General features: G+C 49.2%; 1 protein-coding gene across 1 annotated transcript in view; it reads left to right on the top strand.

The window, feature by feature from the left end:
- LOC140741643 (low-density lipoprotein receptor-related protein 1-like) overlaps window positions 1-14,542 on the top strand; it is a 561,364-nt gene that overhangs the window by 147,106 nt on the left and 399,716 nt on the right. Inside the window, 12 exon segments of the mRNA XM_073071927.1 lie at window positions 522-647; window positions 2,343-2,474; window positions 2,820-2,954; window positions 3,521-3,650; window positions 5,361-5,487; window positions 6,396-6,547; window positions 9,031-9,155; window positions 9,579-9,950; window positions 11,117-11,306; window positions 12,346-12,550; window positions 13,490-13,682; window positions 14,131-14,256. Of these exon segments, the coding sequence (XP_072928028.1) occupies window positions 522-647; window positions 2,343-2,474; window positions 2,820-2,954; window positions 3,521-3,650; window positions 5,361-5,487; window positions 6,396-6,547; window positions 9,031-9,155; window positions 9,579-9,950; window positions 11,117-11,306; window positions 12,346-12,550; window positions 13,490-13,682; window positions 14,131-14,256 (2,013 nt within the window).

The raw sequence follows: 14,542 nt of genomic DNA, 5'->3' as shown, positions 1-14,542 counted from the left end.
TTAGTCTCCCCCTTAACCACCCCAACACCCGGTGATTTCCAACGTCCCCATTCAGTCTCCCCCTTAACCTCCCCCAACACCCGGTGATTTCCAACGTCCCCATTCAGTGTCCCCCTTAACCTCCCCAACACCCGGTGATTTCCAACGTCCCCATTCAGTGTCCCCCTTAACCTCCCCAACACCCGGTGATTTCCAACGTCCCCATTCAGTGTCCCCCTTAACCTCCCCCAACACCCGGTGATTTCCAACGTCCCCATTCAGTGTCCCCCTTAACCTCCCCAACACCCGGTGATTTCCAACGTCCCCATTCAGTCTCCCCCTTAACCTCCCCCAACACCCGGTGATTTCCAACGTCCCCATTCAGTGTCCCCCTTAACCTCCCCAACACCCGGTGATTTCCAACGTCCCCATTCAGTGTCCCCCTTAACCACCCCAACACCCGGTGATTTTGAATATCTTGCCTTCAGTCTGCCCAATCCCCTTGAGCTGTGATATTAACTGCACGACCTCTTCCCTTGTAGGAAGGAACCCCTGCAGCGAGAAGAACGGTGACTGCTCACAGCTCTGCCTGCCAAACTCTCCTACCACCAGGTCCTGCATGTGTACAGCGGGCTACAGCCTCAGGAGTGGAGAGCGTTCCTGTGAAGGTGAGTGTGCTGTGGTGGGTTGGAGCGGCAACATGTGTTGACGAGTGGAGGATATGTTTGGGAGAGGGTTGATCCTCTTTCCCCACTGCCATTGGTTGGCTGCGAGAGCTCACAATGGGTTTTAATTGGACTAATTTTCAGGAAAGCAACCAACATCATTAAAAGCCCCACTTAACCTGGGCATTCTTCTTCTCCTCCCTCCCCTCAGGCAGAAGATACAGAGGTCTGTATGCTCATACCACTGGTCTCAAGAACAGCTCCTATCCCACTGTGGCTAGTGACTCTCTACTTCTCATTATACCTCGTTGTAGCCCTGTCACCTTATTGTCTGCTTGCACCGCACTTTTTCTGTAACACTTTATCCTTTCTCTTGTACTGATGTGGCAAAGCGATTTGCATTGGTAGGTTGTAAACCATACCTCTACTTCCTTAGAAGGCTAAAGAAGTTCGGCATTTCCCCTTTAAACCTGACCAATTTTTAATCACTGTACCACAGAAAGCATCCGAACCGGATGCTTTGGGACTCGGTATGACAACTGCTCTGTCTGTGACCGCAATAAGCTGCAGAGAGAAACAAGACTTCTCTCCATGGAATCAAAAACCCCATCCATCCCAGGCATTCTCCCTTCTCCCACTCCATCAGGCAGAAGATACAAAAGCCTGAAAGCACGTAACACCAGGCTCAGGGACAGTCTCTATCTCACTGTTATCAGATATTTGAATAGTCTGCTCACACAATAAGCTGCACTCTTGACCTCATAATCACCCTCGTTTTGATCTTGCACATTATTGTCTACCTGCACTGCACCTTCTCTGTAGATATACTAAGTTGGTGTACTCGATTCCATTTCTGACATATGCTTTTGGGTAGGCGAGTCCAAAACTAGGGGGATAGGGAGATAGAGCGGAAAGATTGAAAGGGGACCTGAGGGGCAACTTTTTCACACATGTATCTCGGTACATGTTCCACTAATAAACCAATGTTCCAGGATGCAGTGAGAAGCTTTAGAACACTCTCCACTTGTCTGGGTGGAATTAGTGCATGCACTCAAACGATTTGTCAGGATTTGAAGGACTGAGTTATGGGGAGAAACACATACCCACACAGAATTACACATGCACATGGACTTTTTTCCTTGGAGTGTTGGAGATTGGGGGGGGGGGGGGGGGGGGTGACCTTATAGAGGTGTATAAAATCATGAGGGGCATAGACAGGGTGAACACACGCAGTCTATTTCCCAGTATGGGATAATCCAGAACTAGAGGGCACAGGTTTATTGAGAGAGGAGAAAAGATTTAAAACGAACATGAGGGGCAGCTTCTTCACCCAGAGGCTGGTCCAGAGGAAATGGTTGAGGCAGGTACATTAACAATGTCTAGGAGGTTCTCGAACAGGCGCATTTATAGGTCAAGCACAGGTAAATGGGAATGGCTTTTATAAGAATTTTAGTCGGTGTTGAGTAGTTGAGCCAAAAGGCCTGTGTCTGCTGTATGAATGTGAGGAGAACAATTCAGAGAAGGTTTACAAGAACCAGCCCTAAAATGCATCATCAAAGGGTGAGAAGGGTCCAGGTCACAGCCAGAAACAGCCTGCGTGCCCTAACGCATGACCCACAAAGAGCTAATTTGGAGGTATGGCGAGCAATTTGGCAAGTGGCTGTAACACCTTTCCCTCCCACCCACCGTGTTTCCAAGGTGTCGGGTCGTTCCTGCTCTACTCTGTCCACGAGGGTATCCGGGGAATCCCGCTGGATCCCAATGATAAGTCAGACGCCCTGGTTCCTGTTTCCGGCACCTCGCTGGCCGTTGGCATCGACTTCCATGCAGGTGGGTGTGTGAGGGAGGTGTGATCCTATGTAGGAGAGGGGGTGGAAAGGAAGGGGAATTTGTGGATGGGAGATGTGTATCAAGAGAGAGAGATTGTTTGGGTGTGCCTCTGTTTGCATATTTATTTATCTGTTTGTCTGTGTGTGTGTGTGTGTGTATATGCACGCCTGTCTGTGTGCATATCTGTGCCTGTGTTTGCCTCTGTTTAACCCCTTTGGCCACTTACTGAAAGCTGGTCACTCCAACCCCCTCCCTTCCCTTGTTCTCCGTGACTGAATGTGTGAGTGTAATGCTGGGAACACCACGGTCTGACTTCTGTCTGTTCCCTCCTCCCTCTGAACCCAGAGAATGACACCATCTACTGGGTAGACATGGGTCTTAGCACCATCAGCAGAGCCAAACGGGACCAGACCTGGCGGGAAGATGTGGTCACCAACGGCATTGGACGGGTTGAAGGCATTGCTGTCGACTGGATTGCCGGTGGGTAGAGGAATGGGCAGTGCGGGTTGTCTCGGGGACCAGGCTGGAGGGAGAGCAGGGAGTGTCGAAAGGGTCAGAGGGCTGGGTGAGAGGGGCGGTTGGGGGAGGGCATGTGGGGGAGGAACAGCATGCGCACGCACAGACAAAAGTGACAATTTCAAAGACAGTCTCACGCATACTCACACAGACAGACTGAAATGCATACCCACAGTTACACACACACACACACACACACACACACACATACACAGACTTAGACTGAACTGCATAGTCACACACACACACACATACACAGACTTAGACTGAACTGCATAGTCACACACACACACACACACACACACACACACACACACACACACACACACACACACACACACACACACACACACACACACACACACACACACACTCACACACACACACACTCACACACACACACACACACACACACACACACACACACACACACACACACACTTTATTCCCATGCAGTAAGGATTTATTTCACTTTCTGATGAACCTCCCTCCCCTTCCCTCATTGGTGTTGAATGGAAACCACTCTGCAGGCAACATTTACTGGACAGACCAGGGGTTTGATGTCATCGAGGTAGCACGCCTGAACGGCTCGTTCCGATATGTGGTGGTGTCCCAAGGGCTGGATAAGCCTCGTGCCATAACCGTCCATCCGAAGAAGGGGTAAGTGCCTTTGCAGTGACTGAGGGCAAGAGACAGGTCTGGGGAGATGGGTGGTGGGGAGGGAGTTGGGAGTGATGAGAGTGTCGGCTCTGTCATTGCACTATGTCATTGAGCCATATAGTGTGGGAACAGACTCTTTGTTACACCACGTCGATGCAACCTGCTAAACTGATCTTAATGCTTGCTCCATAACCACCCCTGCCTTGGTGATTCTAGTCTTGATCCAATGTTACAGAGTCACATAGCATGAAAATAGCAAGGATCTCATCTCTCTGAGGGAGGTGCAGACAGAGATCATTGAGTCACACAACACAGAAACAGTGGTCCATGCGATTTGATTTTTCCTATCTAAGCCTCACATTGGTTTGGCACGGTAGCGTTACAGTGCCGGGACCTGGGTTCACCATATCTCTGCACCTCATGGCTTTATGCAACTATATAAGTTCAAGTTTAATTGTCATTCAACCACACAGTGTTCCTCTGCAGCTGAGGTGCAAAGCACAGTACCAACAGTCACACAGCACATATAATTATGATAGCAGAACGACGTAGAGTTACAAAAAGAACATTTAAAGTTTAATAATACACCCAAGTCCCTGTAGGTGAATGGTGCACAAGTGTTGTCCCGGAGCCCCATGTTTTGGCAAGAACAGCCACGTGGCATAGTGTACCCGCAGACAAAGGCAGTCCAGCTGATCTCCCACCGAACGAACACTGGAGGGCAGCCTCCAACCCAGCGCCGAATTCAGCGTCTCCTTCCTCAGCAGACTCAACAGGCAACCCCAAGGCGTGAATGAGGGCCTGGTCCGTGCCACAACTAAGGCAGCTTCCCCGCTGTCAGTCTTGCCAGTGAATTGGACTCTTTAAGTATTCTAGATTACCAATGTTCACCAGAGTCTTGCAATCACAACAAAAACGTCCCGCATCATCCAACGGATCATGCACCACCTCCACGTACTGCCACTGATGTTTGCTTCCCTGGGTGGCTAAAGCAACACAGTGTGCAACAAGTCGACCTCCATTGCTCACCAGCAGCTTGCTAGTGGGGTAGACCTGCAGTACTTGGTGTTCTTAATATCCTGCAGTGTCTGGCGATCGTGAAAAAGGCATAAAGGCTGAACAATTAAACAATTGTTTGCATCCAAAGAGGCCGCTGCATACGAGCGCACTACCATCTTACTGGAACACTCAATCTCCTATGCTCAGAGGAATAAAGTCTCATCTGCCAAAACTCAGTCGCACGAGTTGGCAACATCCACATCAATCTCCTCTGCACTCTTTGCAGCTTAATGACTTGTTTCCTGTAGCAGGGGAACCAAAACTGCACACTAGGGGCCTGTTCCTGTGCTGTGCTACATCCTGTTACTCCTGTCCACTGCTGAGCTGCCGATTCAAGTACATCACACAATAAAATGCAGCTTCGCAGTCACTTTGTTGGCCATGATTAAATCAGATATCTCAAAGTTTCATTGAGTGGTTTTAGAAGCACACACTCTGTGCATCTCCTTCCTTAGAACTTTGAGGAGATACAGCAAACCCCCAACAACTCTCTATGGTTTTTATAGAAGCACCATAAAGATCATCTCTCATCCACTCTCTTCCTCTCTCTCTCCCTTCTCTCCCCTGCCTCTCTCCCTCTCTCTCCCGTTTCCTTCCTCACTCTCGCCCTTTCCTCCATCTTCCTCCCTCTTCCCCTTTCCATTCCTGCAGGTACCTGTTCTGGACGGAGTGGGGCCAGTATCCCCGGATTGAGCGGGCGAGGTTGGACGGGTCAGAGCGTTCAGTCCTGGTCAACACCAGCATCAGCTGGCCCAATGGAATTTCCATCGATTACCTGGTGAGTGTCTCTCCCCAGTCTCTGGGAGAGGGTGTGGGAAGAGAGACAGGCGCAGGCAATGGTCAGAACGTTGAGTGGAATTACTTTCCAATTCCAATTTCCAATGAAGCTTGCGTGAGAAGGGAGGAGGAGGGATGAGGGAGAGAGAAAGGGATGGGGAGGCAGCGGATGGGAGGTTGGAGATGGATGGTAGGAGTGGGGAGAGGAAGGAAGAGGAAAGTGGAGGGAGCAGAATGAGAGAGGAAGGGAGATTTAGGGAATGGGAGGGATTTGAGGGGCATGAAGGAGGAGGGTGAGGTAGGGATATCATGGGAGGGAGGGGGAAGGTGAGAGAGGAGGTGATGGAGAGGGAGGAAAGAGGGGGTATGGGGAGAAGGGAGGAAAAAGAGGTGTTTGGAGGAGAATGAGTGAATGACCTGGTGGGGGAGAGAAAGGATGCTGAGATTATCCATGTTGCTGGTGTTTTATAGAGAGAGGTTGAGCAGGTTGGGACTTTATTCATTAGAGTGTAGGAGAATGAGGGGTGACGTTATAGAGGAGTATAAAATCACAAGGTACATAGATAGGGTTGGGGAATCAAGAACCAGAGGGTACAGGTTTAAGATGAGAGGAGAAAGATTTATAATAGGAACCTGAGGGGTAAAGTTTTCACCCAGAGGCTAGTTTGTATATTGAACGAGCTGCCAGTAGAAGTGGTCAAGACAGATATATTAACAACATTTAAAAGACACTTGGACAGGTACATGGATAGGAAAGGTTTAGAATGCGGGGAAATGGAATCGGCTAACATGGGAATCTTGGTGGGCATAAATGGGTTGGGCCAAAGGACTGGTTTCAGTGCTCTATGACTGAACAGCTGTTGGTTGTGTGATCTCCTTTCATTTGTTCTCCTCTCCCCCCAATCCCAGGAGGGTAAGCTTTATTGGTGTGATGCACGCACAGACAAGATAGAACGAATTGACCTGGAGACGGGCAAGAACAGAGAGGCCATTCTCTCCAGCAACAACATGGATATGTTTGCTGTGTCTGTCTTTGAAGATTACATCTACTGGAGCGACAGGTAATTGAAGCACTGGTTGTCCATCTGTAGGAAGGATGTGCATCCGATATTTTATCATTGCCTTAGACAATTTGAAATCTGTTTCATGACACAGTATGGTGCAAAGACACGCAATTGCTATAAAATACAAAGATAAATAACTATTGGAAAGAAAGAAAAAGTAATAGCAAGGTAGTGTTCATGGGTTTGTTCACCTTTTAAAAATGTGATAGTGGAGAGGAAGATAGAGCTGGAGAGGGGGGCAGAAAGGATTTACCAGCACGTTGCTGGGACTTGGAGGTCTTGAATTAGAATGAGAGTCTGGGAAGGTTGGGACTCTTTTCTCTGGAGTGAAGGGGGCTGAGGGGTGACCTGATAAGAAGTTTATAAAATCATGAGGGGCAGAAATGAGGTCGATGGTGTCAATCTTTTTCTCCGAGTGTCGAGCAGTCTAAAACAAGAGAGCATATTCACAGAAGGTTTCCAGGGAAGTGTGTCAGTATTAGCAATGATTTCTGGGATTGTGTTACAGGAGGTTAATGTAAAGGAACCGATAGGAGGCAGTGATTATAATATAATTGAATTCATACTGCAATTTGAGAGAGAGAGGGACAAAGAAATGGCAGATGAACGTAATGGGTACTTTGCATTAGTCTTCACTGTGGAAGACACTAGCAATGTGCCAGAGGTCTGTGAGTGTCAGGGAGCAGGAGTGAGTGCCATTGCTATTACGAAGGAAAACGTGCTTGGCAAACTAAAAGGTCTTAAGGTGGATAAGTCACTTGATCCAGATGAACCACATCCCAGAGTCCTGAGAGAGGTTGCTGAAGAGATAATGGATGCATTGGGCATGATCTTTCAAGAATCACTTGATTCTGGCATGGTCCTGGAGGACTGGAAGATTGCAAATGTCCCTCCACTCTTTAAGAAGAGAGGAAGGCAAAAGAAAGGAAATTATGGGCCATTATTAAGGATGAGGATTAATAATAGTCTATTATTAAAGATGAAGTTTCATGGTACTTGGAGACTAATGATAAAATAAGTCAAAGACAGCATGGTTTCTGTAAAGGGAAATCTTGCTGACAATCTGTTAGAGTTCTTTGGGGAAGTAACAAGCAGGATGGACAAAGGAGAGACAGTGGATATAATTTACTTGGATTTTCAGAAGGTGTTTGATAAGGTGCTACACATGAGGCTGCTTAGCAAGGTGAAATCCTATGGTGTTACTTGAAAGATACTGGCATGGATAGAGGAATGACTGACAGGCAGAAGGCAGTGAGAGGGAATAAAGGGGGCCTTTTCTGGTTAGCTGCCAGTAACTAATGGTGTCCTCAGGGGTCAGTATTGGGACTGCTACTTTTCCCATTGTTTGTCAATGATTTGGATAATGGAATTGATGGCTTTCTGGCAAAGTTTGTGGATGATACGAAGGTAGGTGGAGGGGTAGGTAGTGCTGAGGAAGAAATGCAACTGCAGCAGGACTTAGACAAATTGGAAGAATGAGCAAAGTGTGACAGATGGAATACAGTGTTGGGAAATACATGATAATGCATTTTTGTAAAAGGAACAGTAGTGGGGGCTATTACCTAAATAGGGAGAAGGTTCAAACATCAGAGGTGCAGGGGGACTTGGGAGTCCTTGTGCAAGACTCCCAGAAGGTTAATTTACAGGTAGAGTCTGTGGTAAAGAAGGCAAATGCAATGTTGGCATTTATTTCAAGGGGAATAGAATATAAAAGCAAGGAGATATTGCTGAGCCTTTATAAGACACTGGTCAGGCTGCACTTAGATTATCGTCAACAGTTTTGGGCTCCATATCTTAGAAAGGATGTGTTATCATTGGAGATAATCCAAAGGAGGTTCATGAGTATGATTCTGGGAATGAAGGGCATTTGGCAGCTTTGGGCCTGTACTCACTGGAATTTAGAGGAATGCATGGGGATCTCGTTGAAACCTACCGAAAGTTGAAAGGACTAGATAGGGTGAATGTGGAGAGGATGTTTCCTATGGTGAAAGTATCCAGAACTAGAGGGCACAGCCTCAAAATTGAGGGGCGACCCTTTAGAACAGAGATAAGGAGGAATTTTTTAGCCAGAGAGTATTAAATCTGTGGAATGCTCTGCTAGAGACTGCGGTGGAGGTCAAATCCGTGTGTATATTTAAGGCAGAAGTTGATAGTTTCCTGATCGGTCAGGGCATCAAAGGATATGGTGAGAGGGCAGGTGTATGGGGTTGAATGGGATCTGGGATCAGACATGATGGAATGGTGGAGCAGACTCAATGGCCTAATTCTGCTTCTATGTTTTATGGTCTTATTTACAGAGGCTCCCCGGGCAGTTTATTGGTATTTACGGACCATACTAGGGAGTGTGTTGTATTTACAGGAGTCCTGGGGAGTGTGTCGGTATTGAGAGGGGTCCCGGGGAGAGTGTTGGTACTTACAGGGTTCCCAGGAAGTGTAGAAAACCAGAAATTTAAGTTACTATCTTGTTGTCTTTTGGATAGGACCCACGCCAATGGATCCATCAAGCGTGGTCAGAAGGATAATGCGACAGAATGTGTTTCATTGAGAACGGGGGTCGGTGTGCAACTAAAAGACGTGAAGGTGTTCAACAGAGAGAGGCAGAAGGGTGAGAAGCTGTTCTCTCTTTTTGTGTTGGCTTTTGTTTGAACTGTTGGTATGGTGTGGGATTTGGCTCTCCTCATGCCCCTCTTGCAGCGTGGTGCTCCTGTCTCACTTTTCCTCATCTCGCTGTGGGAAGGGTGTTGAGAGAGCGCCGTGCTGTAGTAGGTGTGGTGAGGAGAGAGCGCTGTGGGAGGGGTGATGAGGAGTGCTGTGGGTGGGATGGTGAGAGAGCATTGTGGGAGGGACGGTGAGCTGGTAATGCCGTGCTGTGGGGTGGGGGGCAGTGAGCAAGCACTGCGCAGTGGAAGGGGCAGGGAGAAGGGAGTGCCATGCACTGTTCTGTCCTCAGACTCATGAACCCTTATTTCCCTCCACCTGCTCCTCCTCCTCCACCTCTCACCTGCTTCTCCTCCTCCACCTCTGACAGGGACCAACATCTGCGCCCAGAACAACGGTGGCTGTGCGCAGCTTTGCTTGTACCGGGGCAACGGGCTGCGGACCTGTGCCTGTGCCCATGGCATGCTCTCAGAGGATGGTGCCAACTGCCGAGACTATGACGGCTACCTCCTTTACTCCGAGCGGACCATCCTGAAGAGCATCCACCTGTCGGACGAGACTAACCTCAACTCGCCCGTGAAGCCCTTTGAGGACCTGGACTACATGAAGAACGTCATCGCCCTAGCATTTGACTATGGCCGGGGCCCCAAGGGAGGCAATCGCATCTTCTTCAGCGACATCCACTTTGGCAACATCCAGCAGGTCAGCGACGATGGCTCAGGGAGGAAGACCATCGTGGACAGTGAGTTCCCTGCAGCAGGTGGAGAGGGTGGGCCTGGTGATGGGGAGGGAGGACTACCATTGACAGTGAGTTCTCAAGGGGTGTGAGTGAGGGAGTGGAGAGGAGGACCTTCGTCAACAGTGAGTTCCTGGCAGTGGCATGGGTCGAGGGAGGGAAGACCTTGTTGACAGTGAGTGCCCAAGGGGAGGGAGGGAAAGGGGGTGGTTATATCAGAGGATACCCACACAAGTGGTGTGATGTGTCTTGGGAACACTATTGAGGCTTGGATACACACACCAGGGGTCAGAGAGTGACATAGTAGGAAAGCAGGCCCTTCAGCCCAACTAGTCCATGTTGACCAAGGTTCCCATCCAAGCTTGTCCCATTTGTCCCATATCCCTCTAACCCTTTCCTATCCGTGTACCTGTCCAAGTAACTTTTAAATGTTGTTAATATACCTGCCTCAATCACTTCCTCTGGCAGCTTGTTCCATATACAGACTTGCCTCTGGGTCAAGACGTTGACCCTCAGGTTCCTATTAAATCTCTCCTCTCTCACCTTGAACCTGCACCCTTTGGGTTTTGATTCCCCAACCCTACTTGTGCACCTTGTGATTTTATACACCTCTATAAGATAGCTCCTCAATCTCTTGCACTCCTAATCTGACCAACATCTCAGTCTCCTCAAGTCCCTGCAATATCTTCGTAAATCTTCTCCACAGTGTGACAACACTCCCCAGGGCCTTGCTGTGCACTGTGGAATTCCTGCTCCTGTTTTCCTCTTCCCCCAGAACAGTTTAACCTTCCCCTGACACATGCACATACAGACATGTACCACACACCATGTGCACACAGACATATGTGCGTGCATCAGGCACACACACACAGGCACTCAAGATGTGGACACAAGGTACGTACTCACAATGCATAGGTACAGGCAAACCCATGCACGCGCGTGCGCACACACATTTCAAATAGATATGATTGAAGACACACTCACACTGATCCCATTCCATTCCCCCAAATCATCCCACACACACACCAGGATTCTACTACTCACCCACATTCACCCTGAGGGATTGGGAGGGCAGTGCGCAGTTGCTGGATAGACAGCGGTCCTGGGCTGGGCTGGTGACTGGGCTCTTTCTCTGTGTTTGAGCCAATGTCTCCTCTCCACCTTCCCTACAGATGTGGGCTCGGTGGAGGGTCTGGCCTACCATCGGGCCTGGGACACACTGTACTGGACCAGCTACACCACCTCCACCATCAGCCGACACAGTGTGGACCAGAGCCGGCCCGGAGCCTTCGACCGTGAGACCGTGGTCACCATGTCTGGCGAGGATCACCCTCGCGCCTTTGTCCTCGACGAGTGCCTCAAGTAAGGAGGTGGGCGGTGGTTGTCAGGTGGGGTGAGACCCGGGGGGTAGGGATGGAGGGAATATCCTCCAGACTCTGCAGCCTGTTGTTCTGTGTCTTGAGGTCAAGGTTCTTCATCCTTGACAAGTACCTCGAGTGATGCAGCTGAAAGTGGATGGAGTTGAGGGGTAGGGCAGACCCAATGGGTAGGGGGAACAGAGTGGCTGATGGAAGGTCCTTCAAGCCCTCGGTAGCCTGTTTCTCTATGTCTCAAGATTGTGGTGTTTCGTGCTCAATTAAGTGATAGGGGGGTGTCAGGGGAGTGGTGGGAAGACCTGAGAGGAGGAGGAGGTAACGGGGTGGTGACAGAGGGGATACGGGATCCTGCAGGCCCTCTCCAATCTGTTTGTTGAGGTCAAAGTCGTTCCTCCTCTGTGAGTGCCTCAAGTAAGGGGATGGCTGTGAGTTGAGGGGGAGATGAGGTGATGGAAGCAATGGGGTTAGGAGTGGGGAATGGGAGGGAGGTCCTTCAGAACTCCCCCCCCCCCCCCTCAGTGTTTCAAGGTCATGGGGTTATGAGTGGATGAATGGGTGGGGAGAGACCCTTCAGGAGTTAAGGTTGGAGTAGAGGGATGAGCTTCAGACCACCAGTGTCTTGATGTCGAGGGAGTGGGGGCTGGTGAGCATGCTTCAGACATTCTCCAGCCTGCACCTCCCTGTATTGAGGTTGAGGTCATTCCAGTCCTCACTCCATTTTTGTCTTCAAGTGGGCTGTGGATAGGGATGTTGTTCATTCTGCTCTGGAAGGCTGAGGTTACTGGGACAGCTGTTAACAGGTTTCTCAACCACTTTCCCTCTCCACTCCCTTTCTCCTCTTCTCCCCTCGGTTCATCTCTCTCTCTCCCCCTTCCCCCCTTCCCTTGCTCTAACCCTCTCTTTCCCCCAACTCTTCCCCTTGTCCCCTCTCTTTCTTACCCCGTCTCTCTTATCCCCCTTCTCTGCCCTCTTCTCTCCCACTTAACTACACCCCCTCTTTACACCATCTCTCTCCCCAACCCCAGCCTGATGTTCTGGACGAACTGGAATGAGCAGTACCCTAGCATTATGAGAGCCACACTCAGCGGCGCCAGTGTATCAGTCATCATTGGCACGGACATCCGCACCCCCAATGGCCTCGCCATTGACCACCCGTCCGAGAAACTCTACTTCTCTGATGCTACACTTGACAAGATTGAGCGATGCGAGTATGACGGCTCCAATAGGAAGGTAGGTGTCTCCACCACTCTCCTCTCCAGCCCCTCACCCACCTTCCTGTCTCCCTTCTCCTCTCTCCACCCCCATTCCCTACCTCCTCTGGGTCTGATCCTGACCTCTGTCACTGTGTGTGTGGGGTCTGCAGATTTTTCCTGTGATAATGTGGGTTTCCCACAAATGCTCTGGTTGTGGCTTCATCGGCTGTGGGGGCGGGCAGTTGATGAGAATATTAGGTAATGCTGCATTATCAGTGTAGATGGGTTGGCATGAATCTAATAAGGCTGAAAGGACTCTGCATTCTGAAATTTGTGGAAGTGTGTGTATGCATGTCTTCGTGAGTGCATCTGTGTGTATCACACAGGTCTGTTTTTCGGTGTCAAACTCGACTATACTGTTGGATGCTCAAGGACATGTCACGGGTGCTCATGAGTCAGAGTTGAATTTACTGTCACCTGTACAAGTCCCTGTGTGTACAGGTGCAATGAAAAACTTACCTACAGCAGCATCACAGGCACAGAGCATCAGAAACACAACACTCACAAAGAAACATAGATTAAACAAACAATAGACAATTTTTACAAGATAGAATACAAATGGAACAAAGTGAAAGTCCATTTTAGTGTGAAGTGGTCACAGTAGTGATTATGGCCGGTTGGTTTATGTGTGGGTGCAGTGTGTCCGGATAGACTTCTCTGCTGTGTACAGCTTTTCATGTTCCTGCACATTTGAATTGCCATACCTGTGTGTCTGTGTTCTTGTCTGTCCCTGTTTCTGTGTCAGTCTCTGTATGTGTCTCTCTCTCCTTCTCTGCCTCCTCCTCTCTTCCCCCTCTCTACATTTGTCTGTATGTGTGTGTGTGCACATTCAAAAGCATATTTTTGTGCACGTGCTTGTATCCCTGCCTGCATGCTAATTTACTGCCTCTGTCTTTTCTCCCTCCCCACCCCCCAGGTGATCCTGAAGTCTGAGCCGGTCCATTCCTTCGGCCTGGCAGTGTATGGCAACTTCATCTTCTGGACAGACTGGGTGCGCAGAGCAGTGCTGCGTGCTGACAAGTACACTGGCGGAGATCTCCGTGTCCTGCGGGCAGACATCCCCCAGCAGCCCATGGGAATTGTCGCTGTGGCAAATGACACCAACAACTGTGAGTGAAGGGCAGGGGGATCTCACCTTGCCCAGTGGTCAGTTCAAATGTAAATTGGTTTATTTTTGTCTTGCGTATGGTTCAAATAAATCAAATCACTATACAGTGTAGTGCAGGCAGACAGTAAGGTGCAAGGGCCATGATGAGGTAGATTGTGAAGTCAAGAGCTCATACAGTAGTCTTTATAACAGTGTGGTAGAAGCAGTCCTTGAGCCTGGTGGTATGTGCTTTCAGAGTTTAGTATCATCTATCGGATGGGACGGAGGAGAAGAGAAATCGTCCGGGGTGTGTAGGTATTAGCACACACAAGATGAGCTGATGGGACTTTTTCGATGTTGTAAGGGTTTTGGAGTGTGGTAGACCCACAGGAAAGGGGATGTGATTGGTTCACAAGTCTGACAGCAGTGGTCCATGATGATTTATTTATGTCTTTCCTCTCTCTCCGCAGGCAACCTGTCACCGTGTAAGGTCTTCAACGGAGGCTGCCAGGATCTGTGCCTTCTCACGGCAGAGGGACGGGTCAAGTGTGCTTGCCGTGGTGATCGGACCCTCTTGAATGACTTCACTTGCAGTGGTGAGCTCCACTGTCCCCCTTCCCATTCTCTTTAACTCTACTGGGGTGTCATTTCCCAAACTCTTTAAATGCTTCTCTCTCTCACTTTAAATCCAACGGACCCTATTTCTCTCTCCCTTTAAACCCACTGGACTCTGTTTCTCTCTGTCTTTAAATCCAACAGTATCGTTTCTTTCTCTCTTTAAATTCAGTGGACCTCTTGTCTCTCTCACTTTAAACCCAAGGGACCCCCATTTCTCTCTTTCTTTAAACCCAACTGACCCTGTTTTTTTTCTCTTTTAAACCC

This window comes from Hemitrygon akajei, chromosome 18 (assembly GCF_048418815.1).
Source record: "Hemitrygon akajei chromosome 18, sHemAka1.3, whole genome shotgun sequence".
In the NCBI taxonomy this organism is placed as follows: Eukaryota; Metazoa; Chordata; class Chondrichthyes; order Myliobatiformes; family Dasyatidae; genus Hemitrygon; species Hemitrygon akajei.
This window is presented reverse-complemented; position numbering and strand designations above follow the sequence as displayed.